At 40.9% G+C, this 18,470-nt stretch overlaps 2 protein-coding genes across 5 annotated transcripts in view; one reads left to right on the plus strand and one right to left on the minus strand.

Moving 5' to 3' along the window:
• Window positions 1-18,470, minus strand: part of LOC126407721 (E3 ubiquitin-protein ligase TRIM21-like) — a 297,595-nt gene that overhangs the window by 202,050 nt on the left and 77,075 nt on the right. The gene's annotated exons all lie outside the window — the stretch shown is intronic.
• The window catches only part of pot1 (protection of telomeres 1 homolog), a 128,688-nt gene that overhangs the window by 37,459 nt on the left and 72,759 nt on the right, over window positions 1-18,470 (plus strand). For both annotated transcript variants that reach the window (XM_050072862.1, XM_050072861.1), the window contains exons 3-6: window positions 1,178-1,250; window positions 6,058-6,158; window positions 12,536-12,643; window positions 16,968-17,042. In XM_050072862.1, the coding sequence (XP_049928819.1) occupies window positions 1,178-1,250; window positions 6,058-6,158; window positions 12,536-12,643; window positions 16,968-17,042 (357 nt within the window). The remainder of the gene's footprint in view (window positions 1-1,177; window positions 1,251-6,057; window positions 6,159-12,535; window positions 12,644-16,967; window positions 17,043-18,470) is intronic.

Consider the following 18,470-nt stretch of genomic DNA (forward strand, 5'->3'; position numbering starts at 1 on the left):
ACCTATTACGTCACAGACCAAACAATGGACAAACAAGTTAGCTACGGTTAGCTAGCAGCTAACTGGTACCATAGTGGACAACTTTACAGCTCTGTACATTTGGTCCGTCCAAAAAGTCACGGCTCTGGATGTGGATTTCTCCATGTTGTTACCGGCTTCTTCTTCTCTTACACATTTAATGCTATTGGACTTCCAAGTCCAGGGGTGGAAACTGTGGAGCATGCTCAGAGCGCCTCGGCCAGTTTGGTCTGATTGACTGTATACATGCAGGAGTCACATTATCTGGGTGTGTTAGTCCCACTGTGAGAAATTCAATTTAGTACGATTTCAGTCACACTAACATGTTTTACATGTATTTTAAAAGTCCGGTTTTAGTCTGACTGACACAATTAATCGATTTTCTCTAATGTCATGTGAACGTACTGACTGTTTACGTGAAATTGCTCTGTTAAGTATTTCTACTGGTTTTAATTACCGTGTCTGTTTGTTTTTGAGAGTAACAGACCTCTGCAGGGAATTGAAAAAACCTCAGGAACAATGAACACTAGGAATTTCACCAGGAGTTCACGCTTCTCTCATGGGAGACGTTTCTGCTGTTTGCAGTCTACCCTGCTAGATGCCACTAAATCCTACACACTGCTCTTTTAAAAAGTCTTAAACTAAAGTGTCTGATACCTGTAGATGCTCTGGTTTGTGCAGAGTCAATAAACATGTAAAAACATTCAGAATTTAAATTTCCTTACAGCAGTTCTAATTTGTCGACCCTTTAAGGAATAAATGAGCTATAAGATGTTTGTGCACATCTTTTCTGTAGAGTTCAGGAATTTCATGTATTTTGCAGCACTGAATTCATGTCGTTTTCCCTTTTATTCCTTTTTCATTTATCTGTCACCTGCCACCACCTGTTCACTAGTTTCTATTTTTTTCTTTACGTGAGGCTATTTTCTTGTGCTTGATTAGTACGCTGCTGGAATATATTTATGAAAACCAAAGCGGCAGAATAATCCACCTTCTGTCTCACAGCTCATTTCCCAGAGGCGCTCATCAACGCTGCTCACTTTCCTGACGTGGCTTTGATCAGCTGACAGGCCCTCAGTGAGATTTCTGCAGAGCTTCACTGAGACCTAAATGCTTTTCATGCTGTCTCTAACTTCAGTGTTTTCTTTTATTTCTCCAGGGGAAAGTGGTTCGTAAAGGCCCGCTGGTGTGGTTAGCATCTGACAATGCCATTCTGAAGACTGTCATCCAAGGTAACACTTGTGTGTTTGTCTCTGTGTGTATCAGCTGTCCGTTTGTACCGAGCAGCTACCTGCTGGGGTCTGTGTGTTATGGATTAGTTTTCAGAGCAGGTTGGTACAGGTGTGACAGTGGGTTTAGTTCTGTTGTACTTTAAAGGGCTGCTGCTACAAGGAATCAAACCAACAACCTGTCAGTCACACCTCGAAATCATTGATTTGTGTTCTTTGGTTGAAGTTTTGATAGCGTTAGATTAATTCATTTTTATGATTAATTATATTTACTGGAGTTGTTGGTGGTCTGTGAAATGCACATTGAGTATCTGGCAGTCACTGCACATAGTTTATGAACACTGTGGCTTTTTACTTCAGTGATTTTTGTCATGAAAATGAATCACTAAAATTTGGCCATAATTCACATAATGTATTTAAAATTGAATCAACATAATTTGCTCATCTGGGACTGCAGATGAGCTTCAGGCTGAAACGGTCTTTTTTATGTGAGCATGTAAAATGTTACTGTATTGTTGTTTTTTGTCACCATGCCTTGCAAGCAAAATTTTTTAAGCATCACAACCCTTCACAAAATGACTCATATCACTATCAGGATTTATTCCATTTGGTCTGATAACATTTGGAAAGTCTAGAGGAGCCGCATGATTAATAATTTCATCCTCCCAAATTACTTACCATGTATCGTCAAACATGGAGGTAGTGTGATCATATAAATCCTATGTGTTTCAGCATCTCTGTGATTTAGGGTCATGTTTAGGTTCTCGGTTTTCTCTGCGCCTCTTTTCTGCCTTTTTCCTGCTCAAGGATTACGGAGGCTGCATTTGCAGTAATGGAAGTTTTGACAGGATTTTAAGTGCAGAAGGCTCATCTCGCTGCGCCAGAAGAAGCAAGTTCAAATTAATCAGGGGTAAAATCTCGAAAGATAATGAGATGGGTTAATGTGACAATGTTTCCCACATTTTAAAGACAACCAGCTTAAGTTCCCGATATCACAGAAAGTGTTTTAGCAGCTGGAGGTGGCTTTTTGTAATTGTTTTTAATGTGAATGTAGCTTTTTGCTCGCTGTTTTTGCATTGTTACGCGCCTCGCGTTTCTGCTGGAGCGCTCTGAACACCTCGAAAAAACCTTAACTCAGAGTGGAGAAGCGCCCCATGTCATCTCTGCTTTTTTCCCGTTATCGAATCAGATGATTTGAGAGGCGGGCCTTCTGTGGTGGTCATGACAACAAGTTTACAGTTGGTAAACAACGAAGGAGAAACTGATGGTAGCTGGATACCCAGAGCCATACGACGCTACAAACTGCAGGTACCACAATCTCAATAGAAAACAGTAGGTGTGAAAGCAGATAAGTGCAGTACTTGAAACATGCATCATGGAAGAGAAGCTCCTGGACCAACTGGTGGTACTCCCCATGATCCAGCCTCTTTTTTAGGGTCTCATGTACCCACACAGATCTCTGTTTATCTGCTGACAGCCTCTCACCCTCAACCAGAGCTACAGACAGTACCCTCTGCCTCAACATGGCAGCAACTACACACTGATTACTGTGAAATAAATAAAATGAATTGTTTTCATCGGAAGGTTAGGGTCAGGAGGTGATGGAGTGGTTGCTTTCTGTGTGATCGGGTCCTAACACTGTCCATCACCGTTAGTCGTGCTGTGTAGGGTTTCTGAGTTGTGCAGAGTGAAGTTACTAATGACTGTGTGTATCATATCTGGGGGATAATGTCAGTAAATTAGAGTAAAATACAGATTTTGCTTATCCCGTGCGCATCCGGCGCATGAAACACAATTGTCACATGAGGTACACAGGTAATAATCCTGCGTGACTAGCGCTTTAGTTGCTAATAGGACAATAAGTTAACAGTTTATTTTTTTGTGAAGCAGTTTTACTTCAGCAGAGCAGGGTTATATAAAAACTGGAGGGTGAGATATATAATATAGCTTCTACTGTTTTCGACTCTGGCCCTCTGTTCCCGCAGGGGTCAGCACTGTGAATGTGTTCTGTTGGTCAGCGATGGGAATTCATACAGAAAAGTTCACAGAGGTTTGATTGTGTTCTGTGGGTGTATCAGTGTTTGTAATGCTGAAAAAATGGCACTGAACCAGACAGTAGATGTGCTGTAAAACCAAAAACTCTGAGCCTAAAGCTGTGTACTGTAGCACTGCAGAGTTTGATGCTGTGGAGTGTTTCGCTGTGCGAGTGTGTGGGCCTGCCAGGACTGTACGTGTGTGTTAAGCTGTTTAGCCGGTCTGGATTGTAGAAGCATACGGAGGCCAGTGTGTCTCATTGTTGTCTTGTCTGTGGCCTTCTTATCTCTGAGCAGCCTGATTAAAGAGCCACAGAGAGCAGTGGCTCTTATTGTGGCGGGGGACATCCTTCTTCTTATTCGTTTAAACTCTCTGACACCCCGCCTGTGTCTCCAGCTGCAGGATGAGCAGGTCCACCTCTCCTGTATTGTTGGTTTACAGACAGTCTGTCAGTTTTGGTACACTGTTTGACCTGCTGGTGCATTGTGAGGATTCAGTGTTTGATTTGAGACAGTCTCAATAATGTTTCTCCCATTTCTGTTTCTTTTGTTGTACTTTTTTTTAGAGGCATTCATTAAAACTACTGTCATTCTGATCTGTTGTTTTCCCGTCAGAAAATGAGACATTTGTTGTTCTCTGTTACCACAAGATTGAGAAAACTAGAGAGCTGTGCTGAACAGATACTCAACATGTTACTGCACGTTTATTGAAAGTGACAGCCCTGGTGCAGGATGAGGATAATTTCCATAACATCCCAGAAAGTGCACAGAATAAGGAAAACTCAGTGTGAATAGTCAGAGATTCATCTTTAAGCTTTTATACTCAGAAGGAATGTTAATTATTGTTTTTTTTTTCTTTTGTAACAAAACACAGTTATGACAGTTTCCTCCTTTCAGTACACTTGCCAAAGTAATCTATGGGACCTTAAAGGAATACTTTACCCACAAAATGTCCAGTTGTATATCAATTAGTCATGAAGTGTTAGCCTAAATTCCTGTAGGAAACTTTGTTTTCTCGCATCCCTCTACAGAAAACATGAAAAACATTAATTTTATTGAGTAATTGGGGACCACATTTAACAACAGTAGAATTATATAAAAACCAGGGCTATACCTGTCTCAGAATTATGTCAGTCAAGTCAGATTCAGTCATTTATAATGATAATAAAGTTTTGTGACATCCAGCACTTCATATCTAAAAGACGAGCCATAACAACAGAGAGACTGTCAGGGTCACTGCCTGTCAGTGGAACATAAAGTTGCGTATCATTTGCATAACTGTGGAAATTAATATTATACCTACAGAATATCTGAACCAGAAGAGGCATATTGATCTCTGGGGAACACCACAAGAAAGGGGGGCTGGGGATGAGGAATATTCTTCCATTACAACAGGGAAAGACCTCTCATAAAAAGATGGGAGCAAAACCAGGCAAGAGCGCTGTCCTCAATTTCAACATAGTTTTCAAGGTGGTTTGTAAGGATACTCTCTGAACCCAGCTCAAGCAGAATTAAAATTGAGCATTGAGCTTTGGTGTCAGCAATCAGTAATCAATCAGTATATCATTAGTAACCTTAGTAAAAGCTGTTTCTGTGCTGTGCTGAATACGGAGTCCTGATTGATATGTTTCAAAGATATTACTGTAATTCATGTGTGCGATTAAGAGAGTGGCAACAACGAATATTCAACATTTTCTTTTCCATATAAAGTTTGAATGAGACTCAGCGAAACTTTCAGTGTGACAGCAGCATTCATGTTATGTAGTAAACAAGCCACGAATGCCAACAACGGATCAGAAATGTGCAACGATATTTTTCTCCGATACTTGATATCAAACAAAAGCCAGAGACTGTGTCGTATTAAGTTGACGTGCGCTGTAAATTCACCATTTCTAAGCAGAAGAGAAAAGATAATGTTTTCTTGGAGCCTCGCAGTAGAAAGTTTCTCCTCCTCTGTGCCACTGCATCATGTCCGCAGCTGTCTATACCAAAGAGTAGCGTGAAAGTCAAGAGCGCTCCCTCCACAGCAAAATTTTGGGACAAGTGCGTCCCCAGAAGAACACTGCACTGCACACTGACTAACAAAAAAACCCACTAATGATTCAAATCCCTCACTTTCAAAGGGGAAGGCTGAATAAAAACATCCAGAATCAAAGTCTCATTTATCCAGTTGTATGCACTGGTTCAAGTCTCTATGGACTGACCAACTGGCACCCCAAATTCACCTGCATGTCTTTGGACTGTGGGAGGAAGCCGGAGAAAACCCACGCTGACACAGGGAGAACATGCAAACTCCACACAGAAATGCCCCAATTCAAACCAGGAACTGGTCTATAAAATGTCAGAAAATAGCTAAATAATACCCATCACAGTTTCCTATATCTCACAGTAATGTCTTTCAATTTTGTTTTGATGGAAAATCATTCTAGAACCCAAGGATAATAAGTTTGTTATCACATAAGACACAGAAAATTCTTAAATTCTCACAACTGGGAAACCAGAATGCATTTTTGCTTGAAAAAGAACTTAAACAGGTAATTGATTATCAAAATTGTAGCTAATAAATTTTCTATCGATTGAGTTTTACAATAACAGGACTTTCTTTGTGAGCTGAAGCAATCCAAGGACTTCATATTTACAAATGCATGATTACAGATACGTTTCTGTCCTACAAGACATAGATCATCCCCTGAATGCCTCATCTTCCTGATTTGACTGTTGAACCTCCATCCCTGTTTTGTTCCAGTTTAAAAGCATGTTCTATGGCTGTTTTGCAGAAGAAGATTCACCGCCAGATTCCTCGTCTCAGAACCCATCCATTAACGTTGTTCTGTTCGGAGCGCTGGCCAAGGACTTCAATCAAGCCGTCAGTCAAGGGGTAGGTTCACTCCATCATCAAAGACATGATGTTTAGACTGTTAGACAGAAACATATGTGAAGGAACAGCAGTTATTATTTTTTCTTGAAGCAGGTGTTATTTACATCAGATGAAAGGGATATAAAAATAACCACAATATAAATAATCCCCACATTATAAGCACCACAGGTCACTCCTCAGGTTTCTTCTATACCCTGAAATATGAATCATGTATCATATGAGTCTTTATTTAGTGTGTGAAGACATGTCATTGTGATGAAGTGTGGAGGATGATGATGATGATGATGATGGCTGCTGCTAAATCTAATTTACAGTTTAAGATATTTTTGAGTGTTAACGAATCCAGCTGGTGTGTTTGCTCTTCTTCACCTCCTCAGACAACTCCAACTTTACTTGGATGTCCCATAATGCTTTGCAGATGTGCCAAAATAAGCACCAATTTGTTTGCTTAAAGTTTTTTTGTTATTTATTTGTAAAGTAAATGTGACTGAAGATAATTAGTAAATGAAAACAAGATAGAGAGAGAGATAGATGGATATGGCAACAACTGTCTTTGCTGCAGTGATAAATAATACATAAATAAATATATAGCTCCTGACAAATGAGCAGTTATGTGGTAATTGAGGAGAGTGGTGAGTATGACATGACTCTGATATTGAGCTAATGGAATTAGTGATATAGAAATGAACATAATTATGAATATAACGTGAGACATTATATGACAAGTGGTTTCACTCTCAAGAGTGTTTTATGTTCATTTGAAACACATTGATAAAATGTAATCTCAGTATGAGAAATACAGTTCAGTTTAACCAAAGAAGAAATAAGAAAACTGATGATGATGATGATGATGATGATGTACATCAGTGTGGTGAGGTGAATTATATTAATTGTCTCATTACACTGAAATGTTCTGCTGGTAAACTTTTGGTCCTGTTGCTCATGTTGACACCACCTGACAGGCTCCACCCACCCAAACACATTTGCAGACCAGGTGACCCTTGTCATGGCAACAGCACACAAATTTGTGATTCCTAGGATCGTGAAGGAATGAGCTGTTGCACTCCCCCTATGATTGGCTAGCACTTTTTGCCTTCATTGGTTGGATTGGTTAGGTTTAGGAAAGAGGAGGGTGATTGGTTAGGGTTAGGGCAGAGGCAGAGTAAGGCCTCGATCACACAAAGCATTTTAGCAGCTGGAGGCAGCTTCTTCAAATTGTTTATAATGAGAATGAACCTTTTTTTCTTGCTGTCTTTGCGTTGTTACGCACCTCGCACTTCTGAGCTCTAGGTGCCTGGCGTTTTTGCCGTAGCACTCAGAACTCGAGTTGAAAAAACCTTAACTAAGAGCAGGAAAGCGCCCCATGTCATCTCCACTTTTTCCCATTTTCCAATCAGATGATTCGAGAGGCGGGCCTTCTGTGGTGGTCACTACAACAAGTTTGCAGTTGGTAAACAATGGAGGAGAAACTGATGGTAGTGGTTGCTGGATACCCAGAGCTATATGACACTACAAACTGCAGTTTCCGCAATCTCAATAGAAAACAGCAGGCGCGAAAGCAGATAAGTGCAGTACTGTAAACGTCCATGATGGAGGAGAAGCTCCTGGACCAACTGGTGGTACTCCCCATGATCCAGCCTCTTTTTTAGGGTCTCAAGTACCCACACAGATCTCTGTTTATCTGCTGACAGCCTCTCACCCTCAACCAGAGCTACAGACAGTACCCTCTGCCTTAACATGTCAGGGACTACACACTGATTACTGGGGGATAAAAATGATAAACGGTTGATTCATTACATGGGAAGGTTAGTGTAAGGAGGTGATGGGGTGGTTGCTTATGCAGGTTGTCGCATTTTGCAACCTGCAAAACACTTACTGTGTGATCGGGGCCTAAGACGGGCCTCTCCCTCGCTATTCTAGGACTTGCAAAGTTGCAGGTGGCACTGCCTGATGGCAGTGACCCCCAAGCAGGACATTGCACCATGCAAGCCGTCAACCTGGCCTGCAAATCCCCCACATCCTAATTTAATTGAGCATCTGTGGGATGTGCTGGTACCCCACCTCACAACCAACAGGACTCAAAGGATCTACTGCAAAGGCCCTGGTGCCTGACACCATAGGTCCCCCTCAGAGTTCCTGTGTCCGTGCCTCGACAGATCAGGACCAATTTCGATCTCATTTGTAGGCCAGGTCGACGTTCAAAGCTCTTTGTCACGCTCCTCGGGCCATTCCTGAACAATTTTTGTGGAATGACCTGGTGCATTTTTCTGCTGGTCAGTGAATAAAGATGATTGTGACAATTTTCTTAATCTGTCCAACTGTAGAATGAACTGAGACAAAAACAAACATGACTTCGTGTTTAGTTTCATCTAAATTGACTTAATTTCATAGTGTAATTGAAAAGCTGTGTGTGAAGAAGACTTTTATGTGTACTTTTTTTTTTGGCTCTCTTTGGGTTAATAAACTGTCTGTTCATTCTTGCTAATCAACTTGTTGGGGAACTAACACATTTGGCACAGACAGTTTACTGGCTCTGTTTTTTTCTCCAAACCAGTCACTGCTCAGAATAACATGGTGATTTACTACATTTATTATATTTAACAGATGTATGTTAGTTGACGATGTCCTTGTCACACAGAGAGGTGTTGTGAGAGGTTACTCCCTTGAAGCCGGGCCCTTTAAGCCTGCGAGGGTTGAATGATGATGAACTGTTTTTTTTTTAAATTTAAATAATATAAATATTCATGTGATGCTAATGAGATTGGATTATGTTATTTTCATTAAAAAAGGAGGTCTGGCTGTTATGAAGGCGTGTCTGTGGAAATTGTATTTTTCTGTATCATAAAGCCTGTGATTTGAATGAGTTAATGAGTTGAGTGATTCATGTGATTTATGTGTGAGTATGACATTACTCTGTAGGATGAGATGAATTAATTTACATATGTTGTATTTGAAGAAAATGTGCACTGAGCTGTATCAAACCTCTGATGGTATACAGTAACTTAATATGTTGTGCTCTGAGAATATAAAGGGGAAGAGTCTATACTGGCTTGCATTCTGTTTTCCACCAAGCAGAGCAACTACCACAGTTTCCACAGTGACATGGGCTCTTCCACTGTCCACCATTTTCTCTGTTACAAGTAGCTTCAAAGAACTTACATTGATACTGTTTGCTAACTGGGGATAGCCACTGATAGCTACTAGGGAAAAGAAAAGGACTCTCCTCTTCCTGTTTTGGGTGTGCAATGGTTGACGCACCTTATTTGTGCCGTACATTGAGCCTTCATATCTGCAGGGGATCATATCTAATGGCAGACAATTTTGCATAGAGGAAGCATAGTGAAAGTATTTAATTTTCTCCTACTTTAAACTTCTACTTCATTATTATTACGAAATATGATAACATATACATAATGATGTATTGCACATTGGGATAAAACTTTATGGCTGGGTCCAGACGGCAGTCATTTACTGCTGGAAAGTTAATAAACAATGACCCCTTCTTTTCACTTTTCATTAAAACTCTAATATAACTGGTGTCCGTTATAAATTATAAAGTAAATACCACTAAACTGTAAGGGGAAATATTCTTTGATTTTTGGGTTGCTTGGAAAACAATTAAATAGATGGTGCCTGACATTAACTGATGAATTTCAGTTGAGGACATCCCTGACTAGACACAAAAATCAATAATACATTCAATAGAAAAATAAAACATTGCTCCATAATTCCTGGCAATAACTGAAATATTTGAGTTCACACTCCACCCATACTGAAAATCATAAAATCTTAAACTGTTAAATATCTGTATGACATATCTTTGTCACAAGTACCGACCGACTGATCCACCCATATATACCCATAGTATTGGTATCAGTCGGGCTCTACTTTATTGGTTAAAATAAAAGACAACCATTGAGCACCATGCCGAGACTCAATTAGCCAATCAGCATCGCAGGTGGCACTAATGCTGTTGTGAAGTGGTGCTCCAGAACCATTGAGATGTAATAAATGCTATAGACAAGATAGACACTGCTGTCGAGTCTTTTAAATTGAAATGTCTTCTCCAGGGCTGTGCCTGACTCAGCTGAATCAGATTTGGCTGTTAACAATCTGAAAATTCGACTATTTGCTCTTTTACCATATCCAGTTTCAGAAGGATGTTTTGGCTGACAGGTTTGTTTGATATCTAGTGTCTCCAAAAAATGTTCTTGCACATTTCCGATCTGTTGTTAGCGTAGTTAGCACGCATTAGCTTGGAGCACTAACTTGGCTTATTTACTGTCACCAGGAACAAATACTCAAATATTTGTATCAACAGCCAAGTGTGATTCAACTGATATAATTCTGAGTCAGGCACAGCCCAGTTGTTTAAGTATATTTCAATGTCAATACTTTTGTACTTTTACTTCAGTAAAATTCTGAATGTAGGATTTTGACTTGTACGTCTCCTACACTGCAGTGTTTCTACTTTTACTTAGGTGCAAGATTTGAGTACTTCTTTTATGCCCGTTCTAAACCATTTTATGATGGACAGAACTACAACAATAAATTCCAAGTTGTAATAAACCAAGATTATCCTTTTAAATTCAAATTTTCATGAAATCAAATCTTATTTTTAATTAAATTTATGGTTGGTATTGTTTCTGCAGTGGCCTTTTAATGATTTAATCCAGTAATTATATCTTAGTTTTTTTTTTGTGAGTGGTGGGGTCCACCATTTCTGTGCTAAATTCATATTGCATTTAAACGTAAAGGCTTTTCAGGAAACAGTGCATGCACATAATCCAGTGTCTGTGATCTTATTGTTTTCGACCTCACTGTTTACAGTTCTCTGCAGTCATACACTGCTACTATATTATCCAATCCAATCCATTTTATTTATGAAGCACAATTTAAATAAACACAAAGGTTTCCAAAGTGCTGTACAGTAAAATAAACACAATAAAACATAATAAAAAGACAAAATACTACATAAAATCAACAACCTACGTGGTGTTAAAAGCCAAAGAAAAGAGGTGCGTTTTAAGAAGAGTTTTAAAATTAGACAGTGAGGAGGCCTGTCTAATGTGCAGCGGCAGTTCATTCCACAATTTTGGAGCTGCAACCCAAAACGCTCGGTCCCCTCTGAGCTTCAGCCTAGTTTCGGGAACCCTCAGGAGCAGCTGGTCAGCTGACCTGAGAGATCGGCTGGGTGTGTAGGGGTGCAGAAGCTCAGAGAGTTACGCTGGGGCAAGACCATTTAGAGATTTAAAAGCAAATAAAAGAATTTTAAAATAAATTCTAAAATGGACGGATAGCCAGTGGAGTGAAGCTAAAATCGGTGAAATATATAATATAATATATAATATGCTCAAACTTTCTGGTGCCAGTTAAAAGACGTGCAGCTGCGTTCTGTACCAGTTGAAGACTTGCGATGGAGGACCCACTGACCCCCATATAAAGTGCATTGCAGTAATCTAGCCGAGTGGTCACAAAGGCGTGAGTTACTGCTGATCCAAACCAAACATTTCCTACAGCTTCATATTAAAAGCTTTCAACTGGCTTTTATTTTGAAGCAGCATCAAAAAACACAAAGAATTTTTGTCACCTGTAGGTCCTGTTTTTTTTTTTGACAGAGTAGCTGCTCCAGAGGTGATTGCTGCCTTCACTTGCTGTTACCACAGTAACTGAAGGTGTCACCAAATAAACCAGGACTGAAACCTTGAGGATTACAGCTTTTAATGTTTTCCTTCAAACAATAGATGATCAATGCGTCCTTCATGTATCAGAGCTCTGGTGTGACAGCTCACGTCCCGCAGCTCCTTGGAACTTCACAAACAAAGTGACTCTGAATCATCGTTTACTTTCAGTCCACTCTGATACTGTCACTGCTGTTTACAGAGCAGTCGGTCTGTTTTTGACCTGGACGGGGACGGTGAACACATCAGGGATAATCCTCCTGTCAGCAGCGTCTCGCTGTGTTTTCAGTTTCCCTACAGCGGCATCTTGATGGAACTCAAAGCGCCGCAAAGCTCGTTGAAGGCAGGAAGTCATCAGAGCTGGAGCCGCTGTGCTCGGCTGCAGATCACAGAGGTCTTGTCAGGCTGTGTGTCTCCGTAACATGATTATTCAGACTATCTGCCGTCCCTTTGTCAGCCCTGAGCGCAGGCTTGAAAGCTGTCTCGGGGCAGCTGACACGCCTAACAAAAGACAATCTCCACTTTTCACACCAGCTTATCATCGGCGGCTTGTTGTGACGTCTTACTTAACGTCTCCAAGGATGCAACATCTGCCGCTTCAATCTGTCCTCCCTCTGGGAAGAGGGATGTATATTTATCTGTCTTTGCTCTCAGTTTTTAATCCCTGCTTGTTGTTCATCTTGTGTTTTCCTGCAGGATGTGGTCGTGGCCTCCGGCTTCAGTGTGGGCAAATCTCCCACAGCTAGTAGTGACAAGCTGCACCCCTGTAACCTGCTGCTGTCAGGAGACGACGCCTACATCTATGTAAGCCCTTTTTTAAAATCTAAGTGATATGAGTCTTATGAATGTATGCATTTATAACAAGGTCTTTTGCACTATGGGTAATCTCACACCTCACCCTTTGGTTTACTTAAAAAAAACTGGTGCGTTTGAGCTGGTGTGAACGCTGTGGATCAACCTCTGGGGCCAGATGCACAAAACTCATCAGATTTATAAAGCTGTGTGCACACCTGGTTCTGTTTAATAAATCTCAATCACTGTGGAACCAGGTGCACGCGCACATGCATGAGCCGCATTTCCACTCCCAGTGAGCCAAAAATGGTTCTAGAAACACCCTTCAGCATCTTTTTTACAGAACGATGGACAGATAGATTAGATACTTTATTATCCCAGGGAAATGCAGGCATTTTAGTAGCTTATACGACACATCCAAAACACTGATACACACAGGGATTATTACAGATGGCTATCATTATAACGGACGTGCTAGTGCTTACAGTGCAAATGTATGGTAATTGACCTGTTGCTAAGTCCCACCCCAGACGCAGACTGGCCAATGATAACGTAGCATTGGGGCAGTTCAGGCCAGGGTCTGACAACAACACAGCTGTGCTCCATTGACTCTAATGCAGTCGTTTCAGATTTCCTTCATTTTCAGGCTGGTTTTGTGGATGTGGAGCTAAATGTTGTGCCTGGAGCACGTCATGTATTAATGATACTCGTTACCTGGAGAGGTTGGAAAAAGATATCCGTTTCTTCCCTGTTCCAAAACCAAAATCAAACCCTGAAAAGTGTAGGGTTAGCTAGCTAGCTACTGAAGATATAGCCTACTGAATGTATACACATGCTGCTTTTGCTTTGTAATGATTCTAACAGTGAAACAAAGAGCGACCCTGCTGCACAGGAACCAGTGAAGGGAAGCAGGGAAACTTTGCTCATATTCAACCAGCTGTGTGTCATCACAGGGTGTGCAGATGAACGTCGTTTGACTTCCCGCGGAGATCCCTGCCCGTCTGGCAGTGGAGGACCAGGTGTTGACAGCGATACTGTGATGTCACACAGCTGGTTCAATATCTGCAAAGTTTCCCTTTATATTCATTGTCTTGTGTGTCGATCAGCAGCGATGTGGTGGTTCATTTTTATACTGTGACCTGTAGCCTATAGTTCGGCTTTAGCTTCTAACTATCTTTGTAGTATACCTGAAACCTTTTTTCTTTGAACAATGACAAGCCAAAGCATGTTTAGTTCATCAGTCATTGAAACGTCATTTAAAAGAAATAAATAAACCCCATGATGGTGTAATTATTTAAGTAGTGGTAGCCAAGGTGATTAAATTTTGTCGGTGCCTCTGTGTCTCCTCCACCACCTTTTTTGCCCAAAATGGAAGCAGACCCAATATGTGCAGCCACACGCTCCTCGGTTTGGGTCAGTTTGAAGGTTTTATTAAAAGTGATAACAATATTATTATTATTATATAATATATATTTATGATGATATTATTGATAAATGTAGGGTATAGGATGGAACATATCATGAATGTATAAATAAAATATTCCACTGATTCCACTTTTCAGGCTGCCAAATTGAACCAGTTGGTTACATCAGACCTGCAACGTTAGCGGTTTCATTTCTAGAGTAGTTTCTCTTCGTGGCCGTGCTACGCCTCTCCATGTTGTAAACTCTCCGGACAAGGCCTCTAAACTTAGGAGGGGATATTTGAATTCTGATTTTTTTCAGCTGCCACATTTATCGACACCCGATCATTCTACACTGCGACTGACAAGATAAGAACTTGTCATGAATCTGAAATGTCTCTGATCGGCACTGGTTTGTATGGCAGATTGATAAATGACGTGTTAGTGAGACATACGGCAAAGAGTGCAGTTTCACAGACTGTGGCACATCGGTGTAAGCATGATTTTTTGGCATCCGGCCCCTGGTGTGGGCCAGACAACCGGACCCAGACTGCCTGGAAAGAGGGTCTTGGTCTGCTTCCACTTGGAATCTGATGCAGCTCGTTTGTGGTCAGAAAAACAAACAGATCAACCACAGTGTTTTATTTAAGCAGGAATACAAAAACTAACTTCAACTTAAGTTCAATTTATTTTAGGTACACACCACCCAGAGAGCCTCTATACACTTTACAAGTTACAAAACATGACATCAGGCATCAGACTCCACATGTAAATATACACACACACATGCACACGCATAAAAGCCAAACAAAGGTCCCAGATTTTTTGCGTGTTGTAGTCCATCAAGTCCTAAATATAAAAGCCATTTGATGCCTGAACCCTGACACCCAGAATCATGATCAGGTGACTCAGTGAGGTGGTGACCTCAGGCATGCGTTTACTGCTCTTCCTCTCTGTCTGAACTAATGCATCACAGCTTCGTTAGCCATATCTGTGTGTGTGTTTCTGTTTAAACATCCGTAGTGAGGACCTTCCTGCATTGTGAGGACACTTAAGTCGGTCCCCGTGTCTTCTAAAGCACAATGTGAAGGTTAAGACTTTGTGTTCAGGTTCAGGTTAGAATTAGGTCTAGATTGAGGTACGGGTGGGGTAAACTGTGATGTTATGGTTCGGAGCTTGGGAATGTGTTCTATCATTTAGAGTCCTTACAAGTGTAGGAAGACAAAGCTCTGTGTGTGAATCCAGTCTGTGGGCTGTAACAATCTGTTGGAGCATGAGATCGTGTGTGTGAGCTGTAAATTGAACATGACTCATCTTCTAGTGTGTCTCACTCTATGTCAGTGTCAGACAGACACAACAAGAGCAACTCCACCTGGAGACGAGTCTCTGTTTACCTGCTGGTGACTCTCACATCCTCCTCATGTTTTACCTTCAGGCTCAGCCGTCACTGCATCAACAAACAGCTGACACTAACTCACCGGTTCACTTCTGGACGTGTCCACAGGTCACATGTGCAGTCTCAAACTTTTTTATCCCTCCAAGCCAGCAGGAGCCACAGACAGGGGCATTATGTTTTCAGGGCTGTCTGTCAGTTCATCCCATTCTTGAATTGATAAGAATTTGGTGGTCGAAGATCAAAGGTCAAGGTCATTGTGACCTCATCTGTCTCATTCTCATGAACGCGATATCTCAAGAACACCTTGAGAGAATTTCCTTGAATTTGGCACAAACATCCACTTGGACTCAACAATGAGGTTATTGGAATATGGTGGTTGAAGGTCAAAGGCCAAGATCACTCTGACCTCATCCATCTAATTCTCATGAGCGCGATATCTCAAGAATGTCTCGAGGGAATTTCCTCAAATTTGGCATAAACGTCCACTTGGGCTCAACAGTGAACTTATTAGAATATGATGGTCCAAGGTCAAAAGTCAAGATCACTGTGACCTCATCTGTCTTATTCTCATGAACGTGATATCTCAAGAACACCTTGAGGGAATTTCCTCAAATTTGCCACAAACATCCACTTGGACTCAGTAATGAATTGATTGAAATTTGCTTGCCAAAGGTCAAGGTTACTGTGACCTCATCTGTTTCATTCTCGTAAACATGATATTTCAAGAATGTTCTGAGGGAATTTCCTCAAATTTGGCATAATCGTCCACTTGGATGCAACAAATGAACTTCTGAGAATTTGGTAGTTGAAGGTTAAAGGTCAAGATCACTGTGACCTCATCTGTCTCATTGTCATAAACGTGATATCTCAAGAACACCTTGAGGGAATTTCCTTGAATTTGGCATTACGACCAATTGGACAAACTGAGGATGAACTGATTAGAATTTGGTGGTCAAAGGTCAAGGTCACTGTGACCTTACAGAACATGTTTTAGCCAAAACTCAATAGTTCATACATACTTATTAAATTTCACATAAATGTCCTATCGGATAAAACGAAGAAGTGATGACATTTTATATCCCAAAGTTCAAAGGTCAACCTTACTGTGACATCATAATCTTTTGCATGACAACTTTTCGAGCCATATCTCAGGAACAGAAGGAGAGACACTTGGTCAGATACTTAAATGGTGACTAATCTTGAAACTGAGCTGATTGTATTGATCTTCTGTGTGTGAAGCATCCATATTTTCACAGACATGGATGTAACTGTAACTTGACTGATGCGTGGAGGCGTACAATCATAAGGCGGCAATTCTAGTTTTTAGTAAATATATTTGTTTAGGGTTCACAAATTCAGATTTTTTTCTTGTCCAGTCCAGAGTTCTTCAAGTTACTTTTATGAGACAGTTGATACTTCAGATATTTTTCCATTTTCATCCTGTCATTTTGTTTCTTTCCTCCAGCAGCAGTTTGTCTCCTATGATGTCTCCGAAAACACATCACTGTAACGTCTCCTCTCTGTCTTCGTCCTTCAGGTGTCCCACCCGCTGCCTTCTCCTGATCCCAGATCCCCGCTGGCCATCAAGAGGAGCTCAGCACTCTCCGCAGAGGTCAGAGTCAGAGGCCTGGTTAGCTGAGGAGGCTGCTGAAGTGTGTGTTGTCGTGGAGGTCTTGTATCTGTCAGGACGCTTCATGTCAGCTGCGGGCTGTCCCAGAGCCACCTCGGCTGGATCAGACCTCCGTGTCTCTGTAGTGGTGATAATGTTGAAGAGGAGGATTGTCACTTTTTGATACAAGTGTCTTTAAACCTTAAACTTCAATAAGTGCTTTGAGCGACCTGTCGCTTCAAACATTCAGCACAGAGCAAGTAGAAGCTGACGAACTCTTTTGTCACAGTAGGTCCATTGGAGGAAAATCTGACATTAAAAGGGTAAAGTTGAAATGTTGTGAGAAAAAAGTCAAAAAAGCAATTTATTCTCCTACAATGGTTCCTATGATACCTTAAGAATTAGTGCCCCTTCTGTTTAGGTTTAGGCAAAGAATCATGCTTGGGCGTTGTTATGTTACATACTTAAAGGATAACTTTAGTATTGGTCAACCTGGACCTTGTTTTTTCATGTTTTTGTGTGTAAGTGAATTATGGAGACAACAGTTTTTTGAAACTGGTCCAGTATTGAGCGAGACCGCAGGAGTCCAGGGTTCGTGGGCTATGTGAAGTCAGTCTTGACTTATTTGAAGGCAGGTCACGTAACCTCAGGTCGTCACATTATTTTAAAAGGTAAAGTTGGTTTTTGTCAACCTGGACCCTGTTTTCCATGTTTTTGTGTACAAGACTCATCGGAGAAACTGTTTCTAACAATGGTCTAGTACAGGGGCAACCTGCGGTGCTGGAGCCGCATGCAGCTCTTTAAACCCTCTCCAGTGGCTCCCTGTGGCTTTGACATAAATTATATGGAAATGAATAATGATTGTTTTTTAACATTCAGATTTTCATTTGTCATTGTTGTAGGCCTACAGTGCTGTCTACTATTGGAAAATTGTGTAGTCTATACATTGAATTAAGAAATGTTTTAACGTTTCATCGACTAAAATGTGCGTCATACGTCAATGACCTGGCGACTTTTTGTTGAACATCAGCAGCGGTGTCGAGGCTGGAGTCTCTCTAGGAAGGCTAGCTGTGGATTCAAAATCCAAAAAAAGGAAAAGTCTTGGAGGAAAACAGAGGATTTGATAATATGTGGTCATTTGCTTTCACAACCAACGCTGCAGAGTTTAAGTACTAAATAATTATTAATAGCCCACTGCAGAGCAGCCATCTTGTAGTAAATCATATTAATGAATGCTCATTTAGACTTATCGTAATGTTGATGGGCTAATTTTGACTTAATAGGCTGTTACCTTTATTCAAATATGTTTATGTTTTTTGGCCAATAATGGCTCTTTATAGTGAAGGTTGCCAACCCCTGGTCTCGTATTAAGTGTGACTGCTGCAGCGACAACATCGTCAATTTATGTCCACATGTTTTTGCCACTGACAG

The sequence above is a fragment of the Epinephelus moara genome, chromosome 20 (assembly GCF_006386435.1).
Source record: "Epinephelus moara isolate mb chromosome 20, YSFRI_EMoa_1.0, whole genome shotgun sequence".
Lineage (NCBI taxonomy): Eukaryota > Metazoa > Chordata > Actinopteri > Perciformes > Serranidae > Epinephelus > Epinephelus moara.